The sequence below is a fragment of the Odocoileus virginianus genome, chromosome 30, assembly GCF_023699985.2.
Source record: "Odocoileus virginianus isolate 20LAN1187 ecotype Illinois chromosome 30, Ovbor_1.2, whole genome shotgun sequence".
NCBI classification, from domain to species: domain Eukaryota; kingdom Metazoa; phylum Chordata; class Mammalia; order Artiodactyla; family Cervidae; genus Odocoileus; species Odocoileus virginianus.
In genome coordinates, this window is record NC_069703.1 from 19,147,581 (window position 1) to 19,172,093 (window position 24,513).

At 38.6% G+C, this 24,513-nt stretch overlaps 1 protein-coding gene across 1 annotated transcript in view; it reads right to left on the reverse strand.

Moving 5' to 3' along the window:
• Window positions 1–24,090, reverse strand: part of ABCA12 (ATP binding cassette subfamily A member 12) — a 188,299-nt gene extending 164,209 nt beyond the window's left edge. The window contains exons 1-2 of the mRNA XM_070458427.1: window positions 24,022–24,090; window positions 8,049–8,142 (exon numbers count right to left, since the gene is read on the reverse strand). Of these exons, the coding sequence (XP_070314528.1) occupies window positions 8,049–8,142; window positions 24,022–24,090 (163 nt within the window). The remainder of the gene's footprint in view (window positions 1–8,048; window positions 8,143–24,021) is intronic.
• Between the last annotated feature and the right edge of the window lie 423 nt (window positions 24,091–24,513).

Below are 24,513 nucleotides of genomic sequence, written 5' to 3' on the forward strand. Positions count from 1 at the left end.
GAAACTGTGGAAACAGTGACTGACTTTATTTTGGGGGGCTCCAAAGTCACTTCAGATGGTGATTACAGCCATGAAATTAAAAGACACTTACTCCTTGGAAGGAAAGTTATGACCAATCTAGACAGCATATTAAAAAGCATAGACATTACTTTGTCAACAAACCTCCATCTAGCCAAGGCTATGGTTTTTCCAGTAGTCATGTATGGATGTGAGAGTTGAACTATAAAGAAAGCTGAGTGCCGAAGAATTGATGCTTTTGAACTATGGTGTTGGAGAAGACTCTTGAGAGTCCCTTGGACTGCAAGGAGATCCACCCAGTTCATCCTAAAGGAGATAAGTCCTGGGTGTTCATTGGAAGGACTGATATTGAAGCTGAAACTCCAGTGCTTTGGCCACCTGATGCAAAGAGCTGACTCATTTGAAAAGACCCTGATGCTGGAGAAGGTTGAGGGCATGAGGAGAAGGGGACAGCAGAGGATGAGATGCTAGGATGGCATCACTGACTCGATGGACCTGGGTTTGGGTAGACTCCGGGAGTTGGTGATAGACAGGGAGGGCTGGAGTGCTGCGGTTCATGGGGTCGCAGAGAGTCAGACATGACTGAGCAACTGAACTGATGAGAAGAACTGACTCATTTGAAAAGACCCTGATGTTGGGAAAGATTGAAGGCAGGAGGAGAAGGGGATGACAGAGGATGACATGGTTAGATGGCATCACCCACTCAAAGGACATGAGTTTGGGTAAACTCCGGGCATTGGTGATGGACAGGGAGGCCTGGTGTGCTGCGGTTCATAGGGTCGTAAATAGTTGGACACAGCTGAGTGACTGAACTTAACTGAACTGTGTTTGAATCCAGGCAGTTTGGATCTCTAGTCTGTGCTCTAAGCCCCTACATTGCCTCTCACAATAGTAATGATTTTATATATAAGCATAAATATGTAAATATATAATTGAAATAAAGATTTTATGTTTTAAATGTGAAAATACTATAAGTCACTCTAATTCTAACCTCCAATGAAATTCTAACTGACCTGAGACAAGCCAATATTGTATGCTGTGACATTTCTTCAATGAGAGATACTTTCACTCTAAAAATACACTGGTTTATTTATCTAAGCAAAGGACATGATATGACCTAATCAAAGAGAATGAGAAAATTTTGAATAGTGAGAGTAGTATAAAAATGAATCAGGTTTGGTAAGCCAGGTTTCCTGGGTGATGCTTAAAGGAAGGTTTAATAAAGCAGTCAGTCAGGAAAACACACAGCCAGCCAACCATGAAGCCAGACCCTCACCTGAGAGCCTGTGTGGGGCTTGATACCCTCTGACAGGTGCAAACATTGGCTGAAATCACTTCGTTAAATCAGGCTCTGAGTTTCAAGGGTATAATGGAAACATCGACTGATAGTAGTCAACTCAGCAAATGACATTACTATACTTGTAAGAATTTTATAAGAAATCATTTATTTATTTGTATTTATCACAGGCTTGGATATTAGAGGTCCCTATGTGATCATAATAGGAATTCCTCTGGCCTAGAAGAAAAGGCAAGAAAAGGGAAAAGGAGTGAAAAAGAAGACATGTGGCTCCCAGAGCCACTTTTCTGTGAGGCAGTAACTCTGGGAAGCTTGTCAGGTGAATCATCAAAAGTAGGGATGATGTGAAATGACCAGGAAAAAAAAAAAATCTCCTCCTCCTCCTCACCACCTCCGCTGTGCAATCAACAGCTATTCTTTACTCTTTATCTTTCTACTTGTTAAATTGTTATTGTACTTGAAGGTATTTCCGGTTCTCTGGTGCAACTCAAGGTACCAACCCTAAGAGGGGATTAGTTCAGAAATCCTTTCATCATGTTATGTAGCATTAGGGTGTGCATCAGGATTGTGTGAGAGACTGGCAGAATTCCAAGTCAGAGCGATGGGCCACCGCCAGCAGGAGCTGTGGCCGGCCCTGCGCAGAGTGGTGGGGCCCTGTTCACGTCCCCCTTCCTTCTGCTCCACACCATCTGCCCGAAAACCAGAAGCAGCACAGTCACCGTCTAACCCCAGACTCAGTGTCTATGAATTTCCAGAATTTATCTCCACGTTACCATCTAAAGGGTCAGTAATGTTTCCAAAAAAAGTTAACTACTGATTTACAGATGGAAGAAGTAAATGACAGGACTCTGGCTTTGAAATTCAAAAACTGTTCCAACATTTTATGGAACTTAAACAAGAAGCAGACTATAAATCTCTCCCACACAAAAATCTCTTGTGTGCATTCACAAGGACTTATTAATTTGTGAGGGAAATTCCCAGGTGAATCTACCTGAGGAGTGACAGAGCTTTATATCCATTTTCTTTTCCTAATATAACCATATAGACATTTTTGATAGCACAGTCATATTTATTTGGATCAGAGAAGTAAAAATCAAACCCTAAACAAGTTAACCTCTTGTCCCTCACCCACCTGATTTACACTGATAATTTTTTTTATTATTATCCATCTCTGGGTGAGTTTTGTAATCCAGGCATCCATATCAATTTTTCAGACTATCAAATTCTGACCAATATATTGCACTCCTATTTTGTTCCCTATGTTGGGAATTATGCTGTATCTGAGAAGAATATGAAGTTATATGATTTCTGCTATACATATACTATCTGTCCAATGAGTCAAGATTAAGCAAAAGTCATTCAAAAACCACTACTAGCTAATGCATTCACAAGAAAGATATAAGGGAGAAATAGCTGTAGTTTGAGTGGTCAGGAAGGTGAAAGAGTAGGCCATAGATGGGAGCTTGTTGTTTAATAGATGATGAGGAGGAGCTATGAACATGGGATATGCGGAAGACTTTCAGACATGGTCTCTTTAGGCACATGCAACATACTGCCCAACAGAAAAAACAAAAAGCTGGATGAATCCAAGTTATGAAGGTCTTGAAAGTGAGACAACGAAGAGTTGAAACTTGATTGATCTGAAGAATATTTTAGGGATATACCTGATGACAAAATGTGGAAAGTATTAGAGGCAGTGCTTCCAGAGATGCACCCCCCCCCAAACAAAACAAAACAAAACCTTTTGAAGAAATCCAGGCATGAAGCAAGGAGATCTTGAACCAAAGGGTGGCAGGAAGGATGGAAGGGAAGGGATAACATCCAGGATGCATTTCACAAGATGGGTTCTGAACTGAAGGATAGTGGTTTGGGGAGGTGAGGTAAAGCGAGGAGTCAGGATGACTCAGACGGTTCTGACCTGAGAGACAGCCTGGTGTGGCTGGCACTCCTGAGATGGAGAAACTGGATGGGGCAAGCCTCAGCAGAAGGTGAGCAATGACGAGCTCTGAGCTTCCCAGAACAAAGCCTTCATTAATTTCAGCCAATCAGCACAGAAAAGCGTATTGTTTACTGTAGGTCCCTCAAGTATTACTATTAAATCATGAGTGTTATGGGGAGCGTGATACACCCCGGAATTCTGTCCTCATGCACTTGTCTTTATTTCCATAAAAACACGCCACACAAAAAGTCAGCAGCAAGAACAGGACCAGACAAAAGCCTCACTTCTTGGACCTTCACAGCCTTCATCAGTGAGAGCCCTCATAAGCTCTTTCCTCTTAACAATTCAGATCCCAAAGGTATAACAACACCCATGGACCCCACAAACTGCCAATTAATCAATAATTCCAGTCTTTCTTCTTACATTTTTTTCCCTAGAGCCACTGCCAAATTGAGTTCACTTTTACAACCATGTTCTATCTCTGATAGTACTAACAGGTGGTATGAAGAAGAAAATGGAGAGGCTGTAAACTCAAATGAGTCAAACTTTAGGATTGCCATTGTCGGCCTTTGTAACCTGGAAAAACCCACTGTGTGGGTTGGGAGAGGGGAGGGAACTGTGGTTAAAATCAAGGCTCAGGCACATAGTAACTATGTGAACATTAGTAAATTACTTAACATTTCAATGCCTTGGTTATCTTTAAAATAGGAATAGTCATATTCAAGGAGAAGATGTAAGCATTAATTCAGGAAATATATGCAAAGAACTTAGCAAGGTACCTGCTGATGGTCAAGTTGTCAATAAAAGTTTACTCTAATTATTATTTTTATCACATTCATGAAGCCAAAAGGTATGCTTTGGAAGCCAAAAGACATGCTAGGAATGATGACCTTGCATTTACCCAAAGCTACTAAGTCACATCGGGATAGGTAGAATCAATATCACCCTCTGATAACACAAGTTTGGATATCATTCCAGTTGGCACTTTCCCTTGCCTTTCAACAGTCCCTGTTTCCAGATGTGGGATGGGTTGGGCTTCTTCTCTTCTGAGGGGGCAGAGATATTCAAAAGTGACAGTCTTGAGACTGGGTGTTTCAATCATCTCAAGATCATATTTGTGGAATTTCCATTAGGCTCTTAGTGATATTTCCACTAGAAAAATAATGCTTTTCATTAACTTCATAAAAATGTGACTTCTTGTCGGCAAGACTACATTTTTTCTGGAGACCACTTATCTCACTATGGCAGGGTCTTACTACTCTTGAAAAGCAGTCAGCTCCTCACTGATGATGAACTGTTTGCCTGCCCTTTCATGAGGATGTACATATTAAAGAGAGACAGAAGTAACTCACTGCACATTATAGCTTGACTTAGCCTAAATGTGATTTGGGAGTTCGGTTTGATTTTGTTTGCTTTTTCTCCCTAAGCATAACACTTTGGCTTTAATGTTTGCCTCTTGACAAGCCACTGCCTGTAGTGATTACAAGAGGTTGGAGCTATTTCAAACTTGGCGCCTTAGCCCGTATCTTCTCCATGTGAACAAGAAGCATCTGGGACTCCTGCCAGCCTATGGAAAGTTTTCTTTACTTGGAACTTATTATTTGCGGGGGCAAGTTACCTAAGCTGTTGGTGGAAACACAAAAGGGAGTAAGTTAAAGGCAGATGATGCTGAAAGTACGCATTTTGCCCCTGCCTGGCGATCACCACGGCAGGGACTGCAGCAGCTCCCTTACTCACCAGAAACCCAGTCTTCTCCAGAGCCCTCAGTCAGAAAGACTATGGAGGGAGTCCTTTCAGTTGATGATATTTATTCTGAATGATTTATCAGTCCTACATACCTCCCTGGCTAATCTAGGAGCAGATGGTGCCCACGGGATGACAACTCCCATTTTCACCATAGCTGAGTTTCAACTGGGGTGTAGTCTGGAGTTTCATCCTCATTTCTCTATTGCCCAACTAGTACTGAAGAAGTCACTGTGGCCCGAAGAGGATTTTTAATTTGTTAAGCAGGCGCTGATTTCTGTGATACTAGAACTGCAATGATTCACGCAGAATTTGTCAAACAGAGGCAGCATTTCACATTAAAAACTATACATACCTCAGAATCTTCCTCTTGCCCATATTTTTATATTTCATGATAGAGATGGAGAAGGAATTTATATCCCTAATTTCTAATTTTTAGTCTACTTTTGTAAAACCTAACTAATTGAAACATGAAAAAATTAGTACTGACTACTGGATGTAAGAAATGTCAGTCCACAAGTTTAAAACCATATTCTGGAACCAGACTGCCTGGGTTCAAATTCTGACACCACCACTTATTAACTGTGCAATCTTGGATGAATTATTTCATCACTCTGCGCCTTGGCTTTCTTGACTGTGAAAGGAATGACACAGCCATTACACAGTGGAAGATCAGGAAGTATTTATCATGACTGTTACTAGCTCATTTTAGCTTTTGGTATAGTAGATGCAAGAAACAAAGAAAAACAACAATTTTTAAAAAACAGAATTAAAAAACCTAAATCCAAATTGTCATTTTGAAGTTATTCCCTCTCTATCACAAGGGAGGGGAAAACATAACTGCATCTATACCAGTTTTTTTTTTTTTTTTTTACTTTTTATCTATACCAGTTTTAGATTCTCTACACTATGCTACAGAATAGTACCTAGAATGATAAAATTACACTTTATTAATTATAGGGTGAGCTGAAATCTTGAACATACTTTACATTTCAATCTATGTATAAGAGGATAAAATACCACACAAATCTCATGGGAAATGATTTAGTAAAAGTAGTTTTTAATGCCTTTCTCTCTTATTGCACATGACTGAATTTTTGAAAATTGAAATATCTTTGGGTCCCAGTGTTCTCATCTGTAAATTGAGAGTGTCCCATTCAGTTCTAATAACAAACCAATTGACTATTTTCTAGACTTAGCCTTATAAGGTCTGAGAGACCAATAAAAATACTTTTAATGTTTCAATTTTTCTATAATTTTGTTCCCTCCTCCCCACAAACAATCACCTCAAAACCAATTATCATTAGAGTATGATAACAGGTTCATAGTTAAAAATGGTTATTCATTTCCTTTTGGACTGTGTGTTTTGCAGAGCCTTTTATTTGATCTATGAAGCACTTGTCACATAGTTTTTTTTTTTTCAAGCTTTTCTTCATAATTTAGTGGGACAATAAGAGCTCTCCATGATTTTCCCCCATGAATCTCTAAATCCTATTGGTGGTGGTGGTTTAGTTGCTAAGTCGTGTCTGACTCTTCTGACCCCATGGTCTGTAGGCTCCTCTGTCCATGGGATTTTCCAGGCAAGAGTACTGGAGTGAGTTGTCATTTCCTTTTCCACTAAATCCTACTGTGCTGTGCTTAGTCGCTAAGTCGTGTCTGACTCTTTGCAACCCCATGGACTATAGCCTGCCAGGCTCCTCTGTCCGTGGGGATTCTCCAGGCTGCCATGCCCTCTTCCATGGGATCTTCCTAATCCAAGGATCAAACCAGATTTCCCGCATTGCAGGCGGATTCTTTACCATCTGAGCCACCTGGGAAGCCCTTCCAACAGTATGCAAAGGAATGAATTTGTTACAAAGAACTAATATATGCACAATGTGAAGAAAGTAAAATTATAATGTTTCTTATAAACAACCTAATGAAATCTCATCAATAACTCTACATAACAATTTGTGCAAAAGTCCTTTAGAAATGATTAGGTGCAATTCAAATGTAAGGAATTATTTATTCTAGCACCAAGAGTTTAAATGCTTCACACTAACTGAATCAATATTTTTTTTTTTTAATTATCATATTGTGTACGATTCAAGTAGATTCCACCGTGGCTCTCATCTTACTTCTTAAGACCGGGTGATTGAAAAGCACTGTGGTTATTGTTAAAAGCCACTAGCTCATTATTCTCTTTACAAACAATTTCAGCACAGTATTCTTTTATTTGGTGAGCTACCATAACTAATCTGAAATGCAATTTGATTTCTCAGAAATCTTATTTACAAGCTTTTTAGGAGACGGCTGCTTTGTGTAACATGAGACACCTGACTTGACTTTACTCCTCTCCAAGAAACTGACTCCAAAGTTCAAAAACAAAAGTAAGAACAACCTTGGTCAAATCTGAGGGGTTAAAAGCTCATCCTGCTCAATTCTGAAGACTTTTCTGAACCTCCTCCACATTTCATCCAAGGTCCAAAAGAAATCATGAACTGAGTTGGGCACTGTGCCAGTTTTATAACTCGGTAATTATTAAATGTAACTAACCAACATTAATTGGAAAACAATTTTCTTTTAAACTAAATGTCTTGATACCTATGCACCATTCAAATTTTAGCCCAGAAGAGAGATGAGATTTTTATAATGCTCCGGATTTCATCATTAAGTTGATTAAATTCCAGTCTATGGCTTCTCCTGTGACACAAAAGTAAAGGATGATCTAGCTTGAGATGGCTGCCTGTTTGTGTTGCACACAACATGGTGATATTTATGAGTTATCTGTGATAAATGATAAGTGATTTAAAATTTTATAGTTAAAGATTAAAATATATTCTGGCTTATACATATTATATTTTTCTAGATAAACAGTACAGGCTCAACTCCTTACTCTTTTAATTCAAAAGACTGAGAAAAAGGCATATTAAGTATTTATACAAATATTGATATTTCCAATTGGAAAAATTACTCAAAAAATGAATTTTAGAATAAAGCACTAAAGTGGTAGCAAAATAAATCTTAATCAGATCCAAAAGTTAGAGAAATAAACAACTGTCATTTACTTACAAGTTGGCTTTGGTCTTGGAGGAAATTTGGTCCGGGTAATAGCCAAAATTATGAAAATCATAACCGGCCATAAAATCAAGACAAGTGTCCAAAGCTGCAAAGTAATGACAGAAAAAATGTTAATTATATTGCTAAACCAAAACACCTGACAACAAGTACATTATTCTACAAAATTCCAATACAAGCTTGATATTTGCCTATAAATGATATTAGTAAGAAAGGAATGAGATTTTTTAAAATGTAAGAGACCTTGAAATAAATGCAAAAAGGAATTTTCCAGGTTTAAAATCTTAAAATGATCTTCTGAAGCCCGCTTTCCAATGACCTTTCTTAACTACCCCAAGGATGATGGTCTTAAAAGTCAAATATGATCAGGAAATTCCTAACTTGAAAATCTTTTAGATCTTCCCAGTTGTTTGTTGAATAAGGCTTAACATGCTAAACAGGGCATATAAAACCCAATGTAATTTCAACCAAGACATATCTTACCACTTCCAGTATTAGCATGCTATGCTCAGGTATAAAGATTAGTTTGTGACATTGGATAATGACTCAATAAACATTATTGAACAAGTGAATGGACGAATGATTGCTGAGCCACCAGGGAAGCCCTCAATGAATGTGTATTACATTAAAATTTCTGTTAGAGAATTTCACTGTAAGACACTTCAGGAGCAGCTTTCCTCCCCGTATAAACATGATTCAGTTCATAAGACACCATCAGCTTAATATTTACATACCTATAAAGTTGGTTCCAGAGCAGTGAAAAACATTTATTTACCAAGATAGCTCAGTTGGTAAAGAATCCGCCTGGAATGCAGGAGACCTGAGTTCGATCCCTAGGTTGGGAAGGTCCCCTGGAGAAGGGAAAGGCTACCCACTCCAGTATTCTTGGGCTTCCCTTGTGGTTCAGCTGGTAAAGAATCCGTCTGCAATGTGGGAGACCTGAGTTCAATCCCTAGGTTTGGAAGATCCCCTGGAGAATGGAAAGTCTACCCACTCCAGTATTCTGGCCTGGAGAATTCCATGGACTGTATAGTCCATGGGATCACAAAGAGTCAGACACGACTGAGTGACTTCCACTTTTCTTTTCACAAGAACATTAACTGTGATTTGTAAGCAGTTAGAGAGCTCAAACCAAACCACACAGAACATTTGCCTGCAAGTCAAACTTGAACTATGCTTCTGATTATGCAGTCAGATGCATTTTCATTCATTTTTCAGAGATGATGTGCTTCTGCAAAATCTCAATCTACTGCCTGAGGCTCTTTAGTTCTCCAAAACAATCTAGACCCATTCAACTACCAATTCTTAAGTAATGTTCAACCTAAATTTTCCATGAAAATCTCCATGTATCTCCATTAGCACTGACCTCATTGCTAGCAGATATGTCACCAAATTCTTAGGCTTTGGGTTTAAGGGCAGTTTTAAAACATGGAGCAAGTTGACTATCAATCCTAAGGCACTAAGTTTAACCACAACATAAAAGTTTGCAGACAGGTTCGCAGCTATAGCTGTGATTCTCAAGCATTAGTATGCATGCAAAATCTCCTAAGGATCTTGTAAACACATAGATTCAGATTCAGTAGATCTGGCCAGAGGTACTGTATTTCTTTCTAACAAGCTCAGGTAAATGCTGCTGTTGCTGCGGTCCATGGACCACTCTTGGTGTAGAGTGATTCTAAATGCATGTTAACCAACTGAATTAGCAGAACCGTTTCATGTTGGAATATTTTTGTTGGAAAGTTCCTTTGAGCTCACCTACTGAACATAATTCTGGGCATTTATAAACTTGGATAGAAAAAAAAGATTACATTTTTAATTTCTCCAGCTTATGACTGAAATAATATTTCCACTAAAGGAAATCAATGTAGTATTTCCATTAATGACGAATGTAGGCTAGGAACCTACACCTGTGACCTTGTCACTTATAGAAACCACAGATATTTTCAAATCATATTAGTGCTGTTACAGATACTTCAAAGTACTGTTTATACTCATCATAGAATTACAATTAGAATTGTCATGGATTTACCTTTATTTATTTAATGCTATATAAACATATATTATCATATCATGAACTTGCTTTTTGATACTTAAAAACTGAATTTCTATATAATTGGTTTTATTTGTAATGCTATTTTTTCTTGATTTAAAAACATTATTCTTAGAAGGACCATAGGCTTCGCCTTCTTGACCAAGACATCCATAGCACAGGAATGGTTAAGAAGCCTTGAACTGATCAAGCTCCCTTTTTTATTCTTTGGCCACAGAAGGTTAGCATAATTAATCCAAAGTTAGATACCCAGTTGGGAAGCAGAGCAGGGGACAAGGATCTGGACACCTGATACTTAAACTAGCATTAAAAAAAAAAAATCATACTGCTCCAAGGAACAAATAAGAAAGTACTACATGAAGTGTATAGGAATAATATGTGCTATGAAAATATAAGATGTGTTACTATTCTAGCCTAGTCTCTGACAAGTTCAAAACTTAGTCTATTCTTTGATGATCCTAGATACAAGATGCCATTTTTATTCTATGTGACTCATTTGAAAAGTAGACTATAAGGAATTAAGGTTAAAAATATTTGATGTTTGTGGATTTACTGGTTTTATATTCAAAATCATAATTATTCTTTTAAAAATATATTCATCTGAGTAGGTTTAGTGCCCCAAAGCTACTTTAAGGAACATCTATTCATTTTCCATAGCCACCTCATGAGAATTCAGTGAGCAACTGAAATCAAATACACCAACATAAATGTACATTCACATTCAAACAAGGGACATTTGTCACGGGTTATCTTTAAGTTATCTTTTGGTTAATCTAATTTGATGGTTTCATGAGTACATTTCAGTAAACTCTGAGATTAATTTTAGACATGATTTAAATCCAAACAAAAAATGCAATCTGTATTGGAGTAGTTCAAGGTAATTTACACCCTGTTACAGGTAAAATCCACAGCAAGCCCATAAACAAAGTATTATCACAAGATTTCCCTCAGGATTTTAGGTCAGAGAGGTCTAGAGAACATTTCTGCATACAGCACTGTAGAAGGATAATAAATCCAAAGCCCCCCACATTGTGATCTTGGAAATGTTAAGGTTGACAAGTTAATCACAAAAGCAAGAAATAAGCAAATTTAAAATTTTCATAGCAGCAGGACTGCTTGCAACACCATTCTAAATATTATCATAAACAACCTAGAAGCAAATGCAGTGTCATGGATCTAAATACTAAACCAATGAGCCATAACTTTGTTTGTTTGGAATAAATGCTGAAATATTGGTTTTATATAAACGTACATCAGGGCTACTTGAAAACTTTGGGAAAAGTAGTTTTTAAGAGTTTCATACTTCTGCTAACATTTTAGTCATGTTTCATGTGCCTCTATACCTCACTTGCATTCCACCTCCCCTGCATGCTTGATATCTAATGGCATATGCACTAATTTACAGTTTCTTAGTGGACCATGGCATTTGTCTCTTTTTAATCTCTCCACAGTTTATTTTCTATTGATATGTTCCCTTCTATTTTTTTCCTCTTCACTCTTTTTTTCTGAAAAATTCAGTGCACAAAATTCCTTAGGTGGAGCAAGCAAGGTCAGCCACACTAGGACTCGGGGCACCATGATGACAGAGTGAGGTGAAGAGGACACCCACCATACAGCACCCAGGCACTGGGGTGTCAGGACCCAAGGTGGGTAAGGAGGGCGTCTGTGCAGGGCAAGGAGCAGGTGATTGGTTTCACATAGAAGGTTCACTGAAAGTAAGTATATCCCCCAATAGAGGAGCTGGGCTTCTCACTATCCAACAGGGAAATTATAAACATGGAAAAGGGGGAAACTAGAATGAACTCTGTAGTGTTTGGCTAGAAGTAAAGACATAAAGGTTATGAACTACTAGTTCATGAACTATAGCTATAAATATGTGTACAACTTATTTCTTTCTTTCCAGTTCCATAAGTAGTTTCTGCCTCATTGTATAATTCCTCTGTCCCAGTCCTGGGAATACCTATTTTTTCAAGACTAGCTTCTTTTAGAGGATGAGAGATAAGTGTGCTTGTTGCTATTGGCCTATCACTGTTTTCCAGGCTGAAGAGAGCTATAAAATATATGTAGAATGTATATAGATACAGAGATAGTTAGATACATACATGCATACATAAATCTAAAGAAATAGATAGGCAGATCAATAGATAGAAGGGTGCGAGACATACTGCTCAGAGAATCTCAGAGAATGTTGGAGACACATCAGTAAAACAGAATACCTACTAGTGGCCAAATCTGAACATCAAATTTGACCCACTGGCCAAAATTAAACATCAAAAGATTTGATAATAAAAGAGTATATCTATATCTAACTGTATAAACTAGGAATCCATGAGTTTATGTAAATATGAATAAATGTATATGGAAACAGATACATTGAAAGTTTAATGAGAAACATAAATACGTACATGGTCTCAAAATATTTTCCCATAGAAAGTGAAGTCACTGAGTTGTGTCCAACTCTTTGTGACCCTGTGGACTGTAACCTACCAGGCTCCTCTGTCCATGGGGTTCTCCAGGCAAGAACACTGGAGTGGGTTGCCATTTCCTTCTCCAGGGGATCTTCCTGACCTAGGGATCGAACCTGGGTCTCCCACATTGAAGGCTGACACTTTACCCTCTGAGTCACCATAAAGTGAGCCCATAAAGTGAGACAAATTGACGTCATGCACCACCTAATGTGTTGTAATGTGAAGAACAAGCATCATTCTGTGGTATTCCTTCCAGAGATAAACAACCCAAGTCTCTACAAAACAGGGCTTCCCTGGGAGGGTAAAGAATTGGCCTGCAATGTGGAGACCTGGATTCGATCCCTAGGTTATGAAAAACTCCTGGAGGAGAGCATGGCAACCTACTCCAGTATTCTTGCCTGGAGAATTCCCATGAACAGAGGAGCCTGGCGGGCTACAGTCCATGGGGTCACAAAGAGTCGGACAGGACTGAGCGACTAAGCACAGCTACAAAGCAACAGAAATTACAAAACAACTGGTCTTAGATGTTCAAAAGGTGTCAGGCTCATGAAAGTCAAGGAAAGACTACTGAACAGTCACAGACTGAAGGAAACTAAAGACATGAAAACTAGATACAGACAATTATTCTGAATCATGTCTTTTTTCTATAAAGGACATGATTGGGAGAACCGGTGATGCTTGAATTGGATCTAAGAATTTAATGGTGGCACTGGCTTATGTGCCACCAACATTCATTCAAGAAACTAAGATCATGGCATCCAGTCCCATCACTTCATGGCAAATAGATGGGGAAACAATAGAAACAGTGACAGACTTTATTTTCTTGGGCTCCAAAATCACTGCAGATGGCAACTGCAGCCATGAAATTAAAAGAAGCTTGCTCGTCGGAAGAAAAGCTATGAAAAACCTAGACAGTGTATTAAATTGCAAAGACATAACTTTGGCAACAAAGGTCTGTACAGTCAAAGGTATGGTTTTTTGTAGTCATGTATGGATGTGAGAGCTGGACCATAAAGAAGGATGTGAAAGTGAAAGTCACTCAGTAGTGGCCGACTCTTTGCAGCCGCATGGACTATACAATCCATGGATTCTCTAGACCATAATACTGGAGTACCTGTTCCCTTCTCCAGGGGATCTTCCCAACTCAGGGATCCAACCCAGGTCTCCCACATTGCAGGCAATTGTCTTTACCAACTGAGACACAAGGGAAGCCCAAAAAAGGCTGAGCACCAAAGAACTGACACTTTTGAACTGTGGTGATGGAGAAGACTCTTGAGGGTCCCTTGGACTGCAAGGAGACCAAACTAGTCAATCCTAAAGGAAATCAGTCCTGAATGTTCATTGGAAGGACTGATGATGAAGCTGAAACTCCAATACTTTGACAACCTGATGCAAAGTACTGACTCATTGGAAAAGACCTTGATGCTGGGAAAGACTGAAGGCAGGAGAAGGGGGTAAAAGAGGATGAGATGGTTGGATGGCATCACCAACTCAGTGGACATGAGTTTGAGCAAGTTCTGGGAGATAGTGATGGACAGAGAAGCCTGGTGTGCAGGAGTCCATGGGCTTGCAAAGAGTCAGACACAACTGAGCAACTGAAGGACAATGTTGGAAGATGTCCTTGTTCGTGAAGTATGGACACAAAATTATCTGAGATAATGGGGCATCAATCTCAATGAGCTCTCAAAAAAATATATATTTGTACTGTTCTTTAAATTTGAGCAACTTTAAATTTGAAATTATTTTAAAATTTTAAAAAGTTGAAATCAATATAAAAGTAATTCCTTTTGAAAATCCAGGACCACTTTTTAAAAAACAGCAAAAGAGAAGGGACGAAGGACCAAGAAAAGAGATTTTAAAAAAACAAAAACATGCTTTATATCCAAGGACGTCTATCTTTTGCATGCATATGGTAAGGTTTGGAGAATTAATGATGATAACAGGACATATTTCAGTGGCCTTGAAATCAGTGAGGTCATCCACTCAAAATTCTAGGTTTAGATCTTAATAAAGTCCTTGAATAAACCAAATGTAAATTCACTCTAAATTTTCTATTTAGTGCTGATCTGTAGTAATTTTTAACTCAATTGAATTACCTAGAAACATTTACCTCTATATTTGCTGAGAACTATTGTTTCAAATCTTTAAAAAACTTTCAAATCTAATTTTCTAAAAGAACCTTGGCAAAGCACATAATTTCGACTTTATGTCATTCACATCCCATTACTTTGTTAGAACCCTTTATTTTAATTATTGTTAGTCCTCCTAATTCTGTATGTAGCCACCATTTTTATTATTTTCATTAAGAGAAAGTAATAAAATAAGATACAGTAAACTTTAAATTACTGTATTACTATATATTTAAAAATTTGAGAAAATTCCTGTTATTTGAATTCCTGTGAATCAGATATTCACTCTCTAGTCTTAATCATGTTGTTGTTTGTTGTTCATAGGTTAAGTCCTGTTCAACTCTTTGTGACCCAAGGACTGCAGCACACCAGGATTCCCCATCCTTCACTATCTTCTGGAGTTTGCTCAGATTCATGTCCGCTGAGTCAGTGATGCCATCCAATCACCTCATCCTCTGCTGCCCTCTTCTTTTACCTTCAATCTTGCCCAGCAACAGGGTCTTTTCCAATGAGTCAGTTCCTTGAATCAGGTGGTCAAAGTATTGGAGTTTCAGCTTCAGCATCAGTCTTTCCAATGAATATTCAAGATTGATTTCCTTTAGGATTGACTGGTTTGACCTCCCTGCAGTCCAAGGGACTCTCAAGGGTCTTCTCCAGCACCACGATTCAAAAGCATCAGTTCTTCAGTGCTCAGTCTTCTTTATGGTCCAACTCTCACATCCATACATGACTACTGGAAAAACCATAGCTTTGACTAAGAAGACCTTTGTCAGAAAAGAGATGTCTCTGCTTTTTAATACACTGTTTAGATGTGTCATATCTTTCCTTCCAAGGAGCAAGCATCTTTTAATTTCATGGCTACAGTCACCATCTGCAGTGATTTTGGAGTCTTAACCATAAATGTCATCATTTTCAATTGTCTGTGCTTGGCTTGGGCTTCCCTGGTGGCTCAAGCAGTAAATAATCCACCTGCAATGCAGGAGACCCAGGTTTTATCCCCGGGTCTGGAAAATCCCCTGGAGAAGGGCATGGCAACCAACTCCACTATTCTTTCCCAGAAAATCCCATGGACAGAGGAGCCTGGTGGGTTACAGTCCATGAGGTTGCAAAGAGTCAGACACAATTGACAAACTAACACTACACTACTACTATTCTTTGCCCACTTCACACAGTCACATTACCTATCTTCATCTTATTGAAATTTGGCTTTGTACCCATTGCACTAGAGTGGTTTGAAGTTAATTATGTCTGAAATAAATGATACTGAATATCAAGACAATTTTCAGATTTCAGTGAGGATTCTTTTACTTAACTCTGAAAATAAGAGTAAAATGTTTAGGATAAAGAGTCTCATTTTCCCTCCAGGAAACCATAGTCTTGGAGAGTCTTAAAGAAATTTATGGTTTTATATACACCACAGTAGTCATTTATATAAGGCTTATACATTCATTAATGCAATAAAAAATTATTGAGCAGCTATTGGTACCAGACAATGAGGATAAAACAAAATTTTCAGTCTTTTAAGGATGGTAAACATGAAAAAAAATTATAACCAAATGTAATGTATAACACCAAGACATAGGAAGTCAAGAGTCTCAAAGGAAGATAAAAGAAGAGAAACTGAATCTAAAAGCTAAAAGATGAAAAAGGATCGGGCAGAATAAAGGATATGTGTGTTGGATGGGTAAGAAAGAAGTGTTTCCTCAAGCAAAGGAAACAGGTGGGTGAAGACACAGATGGGAAGTGAAAGTGAAAGTCTCTCAGTCATGTCCAACTCTTTGCGAATCCATGGACCATACAGTCCATGGAATTCTCCAGGCCAGAATACTGGAGTGGGTAGCCTTTCCCTTCTCCAGGGGATCATCCCAACCCAGGTATCAAAGCCAGATCTCCTGCATTGCAGGCAGATTCTTTACCAGCTGAGCCACAAGGGAAGCCCACAGATGGGAAAGCGGGTAGAATATTCCAGGAGAAGAATTAAGTCCAGAATGACTGGTACATCCAAAATTTGAGAATATGTCTCTGCAACATGCTTATGCAGCCTATACTTGAAAGTTTCCAGTGACTAAAAGTTCAATATTTTATGAGACTTCCCCATAACTGGACAACTCACACTGTTCTTTCTTTCTTTCTTTCTTTCTTTTTTTTTTTTTTTTTTTGCTCATATCAAGGTGATGTCTTCCTTCCCATGACTAACACTCCTTCGTCTTAGTTTACTTCCCCCCTTTACAGAAGTATTCTACAAGTATTCAATTAGAGACGAAGTCCTCTTTTCTCCTGGATACTAATGCCGGTTCCTTCAGTGATTCCCTATTAAATATGATTTCAAAGTACTTTCCCCAGGATGAATTCTTGTTGTCCGTGATCTTCTTAAAATTAGTATCAATGGATCAGTTTCTCAGAGCTATCTGAGGTGTTGTCTCCCCCACTCCTCATTTTGCTCCAAAGAAAACTTAACTCACAACTCAGAAAAAAAATTAGTATCAAAATAAATGAAGTCTTAACAATAAGCGATAACAGCTAATATTTAGCTATGCAAGATGCTACATTAAACACTTCACATGCTTCCCAGGTGGCTCAGTGGGTAAAGAATCTGCCTCCAATGCAGGAGAGGCAGGAGAGGTGGGTTCGATCCCTGGGTCGGGAAGATCCGCTGGATCTGGAAAGGCAACCCGCTCCAGTATTCTTACCTGGGAACTCCCATGGACAGAGAAGCCTAGTGGGCTACAGTCCATAGGGTCGCAAAGAGTGGGACATGACTGAAGCGACTGAGCACATCACATGCACATACTTTATCTGATTTAATATAATCACCTTATTCCCTCTTGCAGATGGGAAATTCGAATCTTAAAGAGGCTAAATAAGCCTTCATTCCATAAGCCACTAAGTGCTACAGCTGATATTTGGACCCAGGGAGCCTGACATCACCACCTGTACAGTTAACCATTAAGTTTTGTGGCTAAACCACTACAGAACAGATTACTAGCTCTCTGACTGCAATACTATACTTTTATTAGTTCAGCATGTGAGAATACTAAAAGTCATTTAAAAGGTCAAGCTGTAACCTAGAATCATAACTTTTTTATTACAAACTTGAAAGTAAAAATCACCCAACCTTTCATACACATCCTTGTTTTCCTTCTTCTATTCCTTTCTTTTGCATTTTCTCTTAAGTCAAGGATGACTGTCACTTGGTGTTAGCAAGGGGATTCCAAGGCTCATTTTCAGAAGACTGACACTTCAGATCTGGAATATTTACTTTCACCCCCAAAACAAGGAAACAAAATTAACAGAGTTCTCAGATAATTAGGCTTTCCGTTAATGAACACTGCCATCTACATAAAAACCCATCTAAAACTGAGATCAAGATAATGTTCTGAAATCCATGTTTATAGATTATAATACAATTTGAAGATTGGTAAACTTTCTACAGTGTTTATGAAAACAGCACATTTTTATTGGGCTCTAAGATAATTTATTTCTATATTTCTAAAACATCTTTATCTCATTTACTTTTTGCTTGACTAAACTAATAAGTGGGAATACCAGACCACCTGACTTGCCTCTTGAGAAAACCCTATATGCAGGTCAGGAAGCAACAGTTAGAACTGGACATGGGACAACAGACTGGTTCCACATAGGAAAAGGAGAACATTAAGGCTATATATTGTCCCCTGCTTATTTAACTTATATGCAGAGTACATCATGAGAAATGCTGGGCTGGAGGAAGTACAAGCTTCAATCAAGATTGCCAGGAGAAATATTAATAACCTCAGATATGCAGATGACACCACCCTTATGGCAGAAAGTGAAGAAGGACTAAAGAACTTGATGAAAGTCAAAGAGGAGAGTGAAAAAGTTGGCTTAAAGCTCAACATCAGAAAAGTAAGATCATGGCATCCAGTCCCACAACTTCATGGCAAATAGATGGGGAAACAGTGACTGACTTTATTTTGGACGGCTCCAAAATCACTGCAGATGGTGATTGCAGCCATGAAATTAAAAGACACTTACTCCTTGGAAGGAAAGTTATGACCAACCTAGACAGCATATTAAAAAGCAGAGACATTACTTTGTCAACAAAGGTCCGTCTGTCTAGTCAAGTTTTTCCAGTGGTCATGTATGGATGTGAGAGTTGGACTATAAAGAAAGCTGAGTGCTAAAGAATTGATGCTTTTGAACTGTGGTGTTGGAGAAGGCTCTTGAGAGTCCCTTGGACTGCAAGGAGATCCAACCAGTCCACCCTAAGGGAGATCAGTCCTGGGTGTTCATTGGAAGGACTGATGTTGAAACTGAAACTCCAGTACTTTGGTCACCTCATGTGAAGAGCTGACTCATTGGAAAAGACCCTGATGCTGCGAAAGATTGAGGGCAGGAAGAGAAGGGGACAACAGAGAATGAGATGGTTGGATGGCATCACCGACTCAGTGGACATGGGTTTGGGTGGACTCCGGGAGTTGGCAATGGACAGGGAGGCCTGGCGTGCTGCGGTTCATGGGGTCGCAAAGAGTCGGACACAACTGAGCAACTGAACTGAACTGAAACTAATAAAATATGCATATTTGTTATGTGCCAGGCACCATAAAGAACAAGCATATTCAAATGTTCGGAACAATTAAAAGGGCTTAAGGGAGTAAATGTATATGGATCCAAAAGACATAAAAGGGCTTGGAACATTTCACCACGTAACTGAGTGAATTGTGCAAGATCAAATTGATTTTAATATGATTTAGAATTCAATTTGGAATTTGAGTTTAATTCTAAATTGTTTAATCAAAACATTATTTTAATGCATGGACCAACCTGCTCAAAATTTTCAAGTCTTCCTTTTTCTTTAGCTACTGTTAGAGAAAGTTAAATGAGCAAGGAGGAAGTGTCAAATTTGATCCAATGTTAAAAGTTTATCAAGTTGTGGGAACATCTATGATAGAAAAACTAGGTCTGTCATCAACTGAGCTAAAATGTGAGCCGCCAGCTAAATAGTTAAAAAATCAGAAAATAAATAGGTGTGGTTACTTTTCTTTCTTTGGCTTATAGGTCTGGAATTAGATTCCACTTCTGTAGAGACTTGTAGTCACTTCTTGATATGCCTATTTAGAACCCACCTTCTTAACGAAGGATAAATTCTTACCTTGCACTACCTAGTCTTCAAACTGCCAGTCTTTTTGCTGTCCCAGGACTCTGCTTCCTGTCATTAACTGGCATCTCATTAGGTGAGCCTCCCTGTTGCTAACTATCTCCGGTGGAATGTATGTTCATTTTTCCATTATTTTTTAGAGTTAAATTACAAGCCCAGCAGGGTAGCAACTCCATCTAACTGATTTCCTCTATTACCTAACATTTCTGTTCGTGTCTAATGTATTCTTTTCACACTCTTCCAAGTATTCATTTTTTGCAATATAATTGAGAATTGACATTACCACTAATGTTAAAAAACAGCAATATCTAAAGTTCCCTTAGTGAATATGATCTCTTTGTTGATGGGCTGAGCTCTGAGCAGGGATTAGAGAATATTGGGAATGGAAACTAAACTTAGGAGCAATAGAGAAACAGCAGGAGGTAATAGAAAGAAGAGATCCATTTTCGGTAAAATCTAACTTTGCATTTTAAAATTCACTATATGATGCTGGACAGGTTCCCTTGAGCTCTCGGGGACCCTGTAAAATCAAGGCAGTTAGACAATTCCAAATAGTTCAGAATTCTGACATTTGACTTTACAAAAGAGAAACATTAACTCTAAGAATAATTTTGATGAAAGTCACCTCAAAAATTAAAGATTCTGTCTTCCGTTTTTTGCAGCTAGCTCACCTCTGAGACTGTACAGTGTTTTAAAATTGTTCTTTCAGGTTCTAGTCTAATATATACTTTTATAATAAGCTTCCTAACTAATCCCCATTCAAGTTTAATCATTTTTACCATATTTCTACTTGTTTTTTCCTTGTATTTGTTTCTCCATTTGTAGATTCCTCACTTCTTCTTCTAGACTATCCTTTCCATTGCCTTGCTTTGTGATAGACTCTCTTGAAAACAAAGTGAAAGAGGATGTCATGGAGGTGATGCTAGCATTTTTCTTTAACATTCACTAAGCACTATACATGGGCTTCCCTGGTAGCTCAGCAATAAAGAATCCACCTGCAATGCAGAAGGCATAGGAGACGTGGGTTTGATCCCTGGATTGGGAAGATCCCCTGGAGGAGGGCATGGCAACCCACCTCAGTATTCTTGCCTGGAAAATCCAATGGACAGAGGAGCCTGGAGGGCTACAGTCCATGGGTCGCAAAGAGTCAGACGTGACTGAGCATGCACACACACAAGGACTATACATCTCCAGTGCACACAACTTAATTTCTATTTTCCTAAGAGTATATTTTTAAAGTGCCATATTCAGAATAACTGCTAAGTAGAGATAAAAATACTTGCACTTTAAATAACTGTTTGATGGATGACAATAGTCCAGTTTCTATACACAGACTATATCCTCTCTCAAAGTTATATCCTGCTTTTAATGTTCAGTCTTTTAATTTGTCTATATTTTCTCTTTTAATATTTGTAAAACTCTTATCTCCTTCAAAATTTTTCAATTCTAATTTTCCAACCTCTTGAGTTTCTCTTTCTTCCCTCATAAGTGACACTGACCCATGTATGTCCTTCCACCTATTTTGTCATCAAGCTTCTTTTCTGGTACCAAGATAGAGGATTGGCTCCAGATAAAACTATGAGAAAGTGAAGTGAAGTCACTCATTCATGTCTGACTTTTGCGACCCCATGGACTATAGCCTACCAGGGTCCTCTGTCCATGGGATTTTCCAGGCAAGAATACTGGAGTGGGTTGCCATTTCCTTTTCCAGGGGATCTTCCCAATCCAGGGATTGAACCTGGGTCTCCCTCATTGCAGGCAGATGCTTTACCATTGGAGCCACCAGGAAAGCCCTAAAAACTATGAGAAAGCACACCTTTATTTGTCCTCTAGCCCTCCACTTGGAATTGTCCTTCCTTCTCCTTTCGGCATCACCATTTTCTAAAGGTCTCATGTGTCCCTCTAGTTGCTCATAGTGGATTCAAGTGGGCCTTCAGTATTGTCCCAAATTTTACTTTTAATCATCTCACTTTCTGCAAACCAAGACTTATCTGTCCTAGGTCACATTCCTGTAAGGTGCTCAAGGAAATTGGCCCTGAATATTCATTGGAAGGACTGATGCTGAAGCTGAAGCTCCAATACTTTGGCCACCTGATGCAAAGAACTGACTCATTGGAAAAGACCCTGATGCTGGGAAAGATTGAAGGCAGGAGGAGAAGGGGATGACAGAGAATGAGATGGTTGGATGGCACCACCGACTCAATGGACATGAGTTTGAATAAACTCCAGGAATTGGTGATGGACAGGGAGGCCTGGCGTGCTGCAGTCCATGAAGTCACAAAGAGTTGGACAAAACTGAGTGACTGAAGTGAACTGAACTGAAGATCTGAATCATTTGATGTCACAAAATGAACTAGTAGTTCATGTATTCTCTTTCCTAGTCAAAATATATTACTGGGGACTTTCAAGGATTCTGGCTACATAGGAAAAATGTAAGTCATCATAGTGAAAACATTTTAGCATGCCTGATGTCCTTCTTCTTTAAATGTGCCATGTCCAGCAGAAATTGACTAAAATGGAGAAAAGCTCCAAAGTAGAATATTGATATGCCAGCTACTTTAGAGAATAGGAAGGAACTTCTTAAAGCTTCTAAAGATAAAATTTCTAAATGAAAAAATTTACTTACCTGAGGGATTTTATTTTTAATTTTTAGGTAAAATGGAGTTGTAAGGAAAATGTACCACTTCAGCATTCAGCTTATCAGCAATAGTTATGATTCTTCAGTTTCTTTATTCTTTTACTTTTAACTACTGAGTTTTCATCACTTAGAAATTTTACTGTATATCAATTTCTTCCTCTCTCCCACACTCCCTTCACCTGAATTTCCTTTCACCATTTCTTTAAGTAAAATATGACACAGACATTTCCCCAAATCCACCTATAATTTATTTGCCAAATGTCTCACCATTTATACATCACATTTGGCTCTTGCCACCCTAGGAGGTAGATCTGGTAGACCATTTCCATATTTAGAAATGGGAAAACCAGTGCTCAGAGAAACTGTGGTATGGCATTTAAGTCATGTGGCTGGTGAGGAACAGAACCAAGAAGGTAATTCTTGTCTTCTGACCACAAGCACCAGACTCTTTCCCCGCTAAATTTCACACAGAACCTACCATGGCAAAATTATAGAAAGTCTCACTTTTGTGTTGTTTCCAATTTAAAAGCTGAAATAAAAATACTAATGATTTAAAATTTTATGTTCAATACCCACACCCATACAATCACAGAAAGCCTTGTGATTTTAAATCCTACCCACCAAATTCACAAAGGCAAATCAACTTCTCCCTATTAATATATACATCAGAACACTAAAGTAAAGTGTCGGGCACTGCAAGCAAACCTCGAGTGAGATAAGATATATAGATACAACTTTGGCATATTATTTGTAAATATTTATACTATTCATTTTAGGCTGGGATAAAGTATACTGAGTGCCTTTTGGATTTCTCCAGTTTTCTAACATTCTTCTCAATATGTGATACCTCACAAAAGTCAGGTCCTTTCTGTTTCCTGGTACCCTATCTGGTGAGGATTTCACAGCAGGCTATATAATTTAAAAAGCAAACATGAACGTAAGAGCTCAAAAAATAAGCAGACTGAAGCAGTAAAGTGATTCAATAACTCTCTTAAAGCTTGGCATATATATTGACCCTTGTTTGGCATTTCTAGTAAAAAATTTTTAAATACTCAAAATTTCTTAGATGATTTTCTATACCAACAGCCCTTAAACTACTTTCTTCCTACATGTTTCTTATCAACCCACATTTCTATCACTTTTGGTTTCCAAGTACATTTCAGTCCCATTTATTGAAAACTTTCATCTGAAACTTTTCTTCATCTCATTTTTAACAATTTGTTAAGAAAATTCCTGAAAGCATGTGGCCCCAAATCTAGAATTCAGCACAAGTTCCAATTCAACCAGTAACAAGATGTATCCGTTTCTTTGCCCAGGGCATGTCCTGGTTTATTCTTTTAATTTACTGAAATCAAAAGGCAGCTCTGGGAGCATGTTTAGACTCGCCCCATGAGCTGTAAAACAGATGCAGAGATGATTTCTAAATATCTTATTCCTGCTTTAGAAAGTGATTTAAAACTCTTCTCTTTTTACCTCTCATTAACTCTACATTTTAAAACGGTCTGGAACACTGTCCCCATGGCCCCACTCCTTTGTTCTACTCACCGGCTGCCTTTTGACACCCAGCCAGTTTTTCCAGACCAGAACCCGAAGCTGATGAAACTGGGAAGCCATCCTTCAAGATGCCACAAACAAGAGAATTCCTCTTTTGTCCTCCAGCCCTCAAAGGAAGAATTGGTTCCCCGTCCAACTTGCTGTGTGTCAATGGGTCAGAAGCCTATTCATGGCATAGCTTTCCTGGGAGCTGGGGTTAAGAAACCCACAGATCTTCTCTTCCTGCTGGATTTTTCTCTTGGGTTAATCCTGCCCAAGGAGCACTTCTCAACCAGCTATTCCCCTCAAACAACGAGCCAGGCCAGGATCTTCTGGTGATATTCACTAATTTTAAAATAACATCCAGGAGCTGCCTGTTGCATGAAGTCCAGACTCAAGAGAGAATGAATATCATTCAGATAATGCCCTACTGGAAAAAAACGCTGAGCCCACACCTCCTACTCTCCATAAAATTAACTGCCTATCCACACCTTCAAGAAGGTG